The sequence below is a fragment of the Asparagus officinalis genome, chromosome 4 (assembly GCF_001876935.1).
Source record: "Asparagus officinalis chromosome 4, Aspof.V1, whole genome shotgun sequence".
NCBI classification, from domain to species: Eukaryota; Viridiplantae; Streptophyta; class Magnoliopsida; order Asparagales; family Asparagaceae; genus Asparagus; species Asparagus officinalis.
The window spans coordinates 138,510,197-138,516,420 of NC_033797.1; the positions used below are offsets into that span (position 1 = coordinate 138,510,197).

Consider the following 6,224-nt stretch of genomic DNA (forward strand, 5'->3'; position numbering starts at 1 on the left):
GGGCTGCATGTGAATCTTCTTCTACTTAGGACTGTTCATTTCTTAATGAAGGCATAGGCAGCCACTAAAACATTTGGTCCTTGTTTTTTAATTTTTTAGATGGTTGAGCTCCGTGCCGATTACCAGAAACAGTATGGATTTATTGTTTTAAGGTGGTCTTAACAAACCATAGGTTACTAGGATAGGGTTCATGTCTGATCAAAATCCGTTTGACCTGCTAGCCAAATTTCTCTCACTGGATGCCACGCTTTCGCCCTCAAGCTAGATTACTTAATTCTTTCAATTCCTTATTTTTCAGGGTACATATGGAATCGAGATTGCTAAAAATCAGTGCTGACATGCTTTTCATCAATATGTAGGTTGGGAAAAAGCTCTCAGAACTCATTAGAGATTCTGGCAGCCAGGCAGCTGGAGCTGAGCAGGGAAGGTGGCAGGCTGAGTTGACTCAAGTGGCAATTGAGTTGATTGCGGTGAGTACAGAAAGACCTTAAGACAGGTTACTAATTTATTCATGTTCTTTCTCATGGTTGCATGCCACCTGTATTTTTCTGATTACTGGCAGTAAAAACAAAGTTGTTTTATTTATTTCTTTATTTTATCATGTCGTTACTGTTTTATAATATGAGATGTACTGGTTGTGTAGATTGTGACTAATTCTGGAAGAGCAAGCACCTTGGCAGCCACCGATGCTGCTGCGCCCACATTGAGGCGCATAGAGAGGGCAGCAATAGCTGCAGCAACTCCCATTACTTACCATTCCAGGTTTTGTATATTTTTATTTAAGGTGTTCTGTTTGGCACTGCTAGCATCATTCTCAATTAGAACTATTTTCTGCCTTTCAGGGAACTATTGCTTCTTATACATGAGCATCTTCAAGCATCTGGCTTAACCGCTTCAGCTGCATTACTGCAGAAGGAGGCTGATTTGACACCTTTGCCTCCATTATCGGCACCCCAACCTCCTCTCCATCAAACCTCTTTGCTGGAAAGCTCAACAATGCAACTACCTTGGCCCTCTGGCCGTGTTTCTTCCGGGTTCCTCTTGGATAATGCAAAGCCAAGTTCTGTAGATGAGAGTGCAGGTGCAAAATCAGACTCCAACTTGTCTTCATGGAGAAAGCCATTGGTCTTTACTAAAAGTCAGCTTCATTCACCTGCATCCCTTAATTACAAAACTAGTGCGCTAAAAAGCCCATCGGTATCTAACCGTGGTTCAGAAGACACTTCATCCCTTTCTGATGCCAAGTCTAATGTAGACATTGAGCCTCCACTTAAAACACCTCTACTGCTGCCATTGAAAAGGAAATTTTTGGACGTCAAGGATCCTAATTCACTATCTTCTAAGCGCCCTGCTACAGCTGAGCTTGTATCTCAGTCACCAGTGTTTCAGACACCAAATATTGTACGCCGAGCTAATCTGCAGGTGGATACTACTGGGCTGTCTCCTGCTGCAAATGCTACTCCACGTGATCCTGGAAGGACAACATCTGTCTTATTTGATAATAACTCTGATGAACATCTATACCAGGGCACTCCTGGGGCACCAGTAACACCTTTCTCCCAACTTACGAATCCAGCTGATGCTCAACCTGGAAATGCTGAGCGAATGACCCTTGATTCTTTGGTTGTCCAATATCTGAAGCATCAGCATCGTCAGTGCCCAGCTCCGATAACTACATTACCTCCTCTTTCTCTCTTGCATCCTCACGTGTGTCCTGAACCAAGCCGTAGCCTTAACGCACCTATAAATGTAACTGCACGTGTTAGCAACCGTGAATTCAGTAAACACTACGGCGGGATCCATGCTCATCGTAGGGACCGCCAATTTGTTTACAGCAGGTTCAGGCCATGTCGCACTTGCCGGGATGATGCAGCCCTTTTAACTTGTATTACCTTCTTGGGTGATTCGTTTCGCATTGCAACTGGCAGTCACTCTGGTGAGCTGAAAGTATTTGACTTAAACGATGGCAGTGTATTGGAGAGCCATTTATGCCACCAGTCACCTGTTTCCATAATTCAGTCAGCATTTTCTGGTGACACCCAGATGATTCTTTCATCCAGTTCATATGATGTAAAGCTTTGGGATGCTTCATCTGTATCAGCTGGGCCCTTGCATTCATTTGATGGATGTAAGGCTGCTTGTTTTAGTCCTTCGGGGACTATGTTTGCAGCCCTTAGCACTGAGGCATCTCATCGCGATGTTCTTCTTTATGATATCCAGACCCAGAACGTGGAGTTTAGATTACCTGAAAGCTCAAGTGGCCCTTCAGCACCGGGTCGAGGGCATGTTCAGCCTCTTATTCATTTTAGTCCTTGTGATACGAGGTTATTGTGGAATGGGACGCTGTGGGACTATCGTAGTGCATGTCCTATTCATCGATTTGATCAATTTACAGATTATGGTGGTGGTGGATTCCATCCTGCTAGGAATGAGGTATGTACCTTTCTATAAACATATAGTTACATTACTATACCCAGTTACAGTTGCATGTATACATAATTGATGCTTATTTGCGTATTCATACATGAAAATATACATTATTTTAGTGCGAATATGTACATATTTATCATAGATACATACTTCATTTCAAAAGTGAAATACTATAGCAATAGAAATATAAACCCACGTTTTTTTTTCGCGGGGGAGGGAGGGGGATTGGAAATGGTTCAAACTAAACAACTCGGGTTCATGGTGTCTGGTGCGAAAGCCTTATAGATGATGCACCAATCGTCTCATTGGTAATCATGTTTAAGAAACCAAGCCTTAGATTGCATAATATGCATACTGCAATCGTATTGGTGTGTTATATTGAGCTATAAGATCGAGATAATGGAGCTCCTCATAGTTCAGCAGTTTTTTCATGTTACTTTATGAATTATACAATGCGCACCTTGTAGGATGTTTTATAGTGTGAGGGTGCTGCTTCTTTCTTGGCATGGCTTCTAAGGCATAATATTTTGTAATAGCAAACTATAGACTCCCTATCAGTATCGGTTACAGAACCATCCTTCTCAGGAATATGATAGACGATCGTGTAACATATTATGTCGTGAAAGATCAGTCAGGCATGTATTGTAAAGCGATTAAATCCTTCTTCCAAAATTTGTATCTTAAGTTCTGCACAAGTTACTTTTGGAAGGTTAGAATTGGAATAATGGCAATATCAATGAAATGGAAGGGAAGAAGAGGATTCTGTCCTGCTGTGATGAATTCCTTCTCAGCATAGCAGTCCCTAGACACCCTATCAGTATCGGTTAATGAATCTTCTGGGAAAACACATGCATGTGTACACATGCGGGCACGCACCCAATTGTTGTAATCTTGACATCTTGTGTGTTTAACAGATTGTATTCCTGAATGATAAGTCAGGCCTTGAATGTAATAACTATTAAATGTCTTTCGAAGTGTGTATCTTAAAGTTCTGGAGAGTTACTTTTGGAAGGTTAGCATTGAAGTTATGGCTGAATCCACAGGAAGCACGGGAAAAGAGGATCAATGGTTAACAGGTCCATTCTGATTTGGTCTTTTAGCAGAGAGTAGATTCTAGATTGCTTTTGTAGTTTAGGTCTTTGCAATACATGAATCAAGAAACTTGAGAACGCATCTCGACTGTCTTGCATTAGGTATTTTATGATAACACTGCTGACTTTCATAGGCCTGTTATAAAGTCTGTTGTGGTTGGAGAGCAAGAGGATTAGAAAAATTGTAGACTAGATGATGATTGATACTTTTTTCTTTTTTTGTATGAATGGTAAATGTTTTATTCAATACCAAAATATGGATGATATGTACATACTAATCTACAAAACTCTCTCCATCCCCCAGATAAGCACAAATCAATTATCATTAACAGTAACCCTTTCATATGAAAAAATTGAACCCCTTGACCAAAACAAAACTGTAACAAAAATAAAGGGAACGGACCCTCACGTTAACAAGTATACCTGTATGACTGTGGGTTTGATGCTATATGAACTCATCAAAAGAGCATCCTTGGTTGCCACTTTTATCCCCCATACTGTAACACCAGAACCTTTCAAATTGAAATCAAAGTGAGATTGCAGAAATATTTCGCTTTTGTTCTGACAATGAAGTTAGGATGGATGGATAGAGAATCTATTACTCCATTCTCTACTCCTAGAATCCTCCATTTGTGCAACACAATTAAACTGAATTTTAAGCAAAACTTTATATGAGAAACAAGAGCTTCCATGTCAGATTGGGCTTAAAGATAATGAAATGGAAACATGTAATCCTGTCTTGCTTGCCATGCATTCGTGCCAAAATAGACGAGGCTTGATCACTAATTTAAGAAAATTCTTCCACTAGTAATTTAGGATAACTTCCTCCTTTTCTGGAGTAGCATATTCATGAATGTGAACAGAATTTCAACAACTAAAGAGATGGTCTCTGACATGTAGCGTAGAAGTTGTGTTGCCTGACATGTTTCCTCAATATTCAACTTATCTCTGATTGTCATTCAGTCCTCCGTCAGCAAAGCCTCAATTGTTTGAGTTCAATTTCTAAGTTGCGTTGTTGCTTATGCTACTAAGTTCCGCCTCAAACAAGTATTAAAATATGTCGGTAACTTTAGGTTTTTTATAATATTAGCAGTACTGGAATTGATAGGAAGTCAATACAGGTGAAATTTAAATGACTTGTTTTGCTTAAGTGGATGTGGGAAAATTTATGCTACTAAACCTGCAAGATTTTGTGTTCCATTGGAAACCGCAACTTACTTTGAAAATGTTACACTGATACAGCACATACGAAGGGAGGCAAGGTGGGAGAGTGGGGTTGAACTTGCGAGGAAATGTTGTAAATGTTGTAGTCTAGTCTACCACGTGTGATTGATGGAGCATATGAAGAATCTTTAAATTGTTTTGCTGCGAGTGTTTTGTTAATTTGTGATCTGTCAAGTGCATACAAACTGGAACCTTTCCTGCTTCACCTTATTTTAACTAGGGAAAATTACAGAAATCTCTCTGAGGCTTGAAGGAGTAACAAAAGTTACAGTGAAGTTCAAAACTATCACTTCCATCCCTCCTTTTGATTTTGACATCAAACGGGTCCACTTTTACACATTAAATGACAAAAATACGCTGCTTCATTTCTTCTAATAAAATATGGGATAAGGGTATTTTGTGAATGGAAAGGAATGAAAGTGTTGGTGTTAAAACTTCAGGAGTTCAGGAGATGTTTTTGTGATACTCACAAGCCTTTTGGGGAAGTTTCTGTAATTTTACGCCTACCACTAAACCTACTTAAACCTTTTATTTCAAATTGTTGGGTCGATTACATGAGTTCTATTCTTCTATTCAGTTCTTTTCAGGGCTATCTCCTCCACTAAGTTCAGCATTGCCATATGCTTCTTTATAGTTTCTGCATTTTCCCTCCTACCTATAGTTGTTGCTTCCTGTTTAATTTTAAATTCAATTGAGTACCATGCACATTGTCAGTCTCTGCATGCATTTCAACTTATGCAGGTCATAATAAACTCAGAAGTGTGGGACCTCCGAAAATACAACAAACTCCTCCGAAACGTCCCCTCTCTCGACCAAACAGTCATCACCTTCAACAGCAGCGGCGACATCATCTATGCGATTCTCCGCCGGAACTCTTTGCCGCCTTCCGCACCATTGATGCCATCAGTTACACCGACATCGCCACCGTCCCTGTCGACCGCTGCGTCCTCGACTTATCCGTAGACCCCACCGACTCCTACGTCGGCGTGGTCGCCATGGATGATCATGAAGAAATGTTCTCCTCAGCGAGGCTTTACGAGATCGGACGGCGCAGGTCTACAGATGACGATTCTGACCCCGATGATGGACCCGATACCGAGGATGAGGATGATGAGGAGGATGATGAGAATGACGACGATGAGGATGCGGATGATTCGATGCTGGGAGATTTGGAGGATGTCGATGATATCGATTCTGATGATTTGAGCAACGAGGATGACGATGGGGATAGTGGTGATGAGCTTGAAGGGGATGGAGAGTTTATGGATGGGGGGCATGGAATATTGGAGATTATGGCGGAGGGCGAGGATGGTGAGGATGATGATGATAGTGAGGTTTTAGAGGATTTTAGCAGCGGTGCTGAAGAAGATTTTGATTATGGTTTTTGAGTAGGCTAAGTTTTTATCTATGGGGTGAGAGAGAGAGAGAGAGAGAGAGAGAGAGAGAGAGAGAGAGAGAGAGAGAGAGAGAGAGAGAGAG

General features: G+C 41.0%; 1 protein-coding gene across 1 annotated transcript in view; it reads left to right on the plus strand.

The window, feature by feature from the left end:
- Positions 1-6,224, plus strand: part of LOC109839521 (DDB1- and CUL4-associated factor homolog 1) — a 14,453-nt gene that overhangs the window by 7,580 nt on the left and 649 nt on the right. The window contains 5 exon segments of the mRNA XM_020407985.1: positions 360-470; positions 644-762; positions 843-2,433; positions 5,487-5,616; positions 5,619-6,172. Of these exon segments, the coding sequence (XP_020263574.1) occupies positions 360-470; positions 644-762; positions 843-2,433; positions 5,487-5,616; positions 5,619-6,133 (2,466 nt within the window). The 3' untranslated portion in view covers positions 6,134-6,172.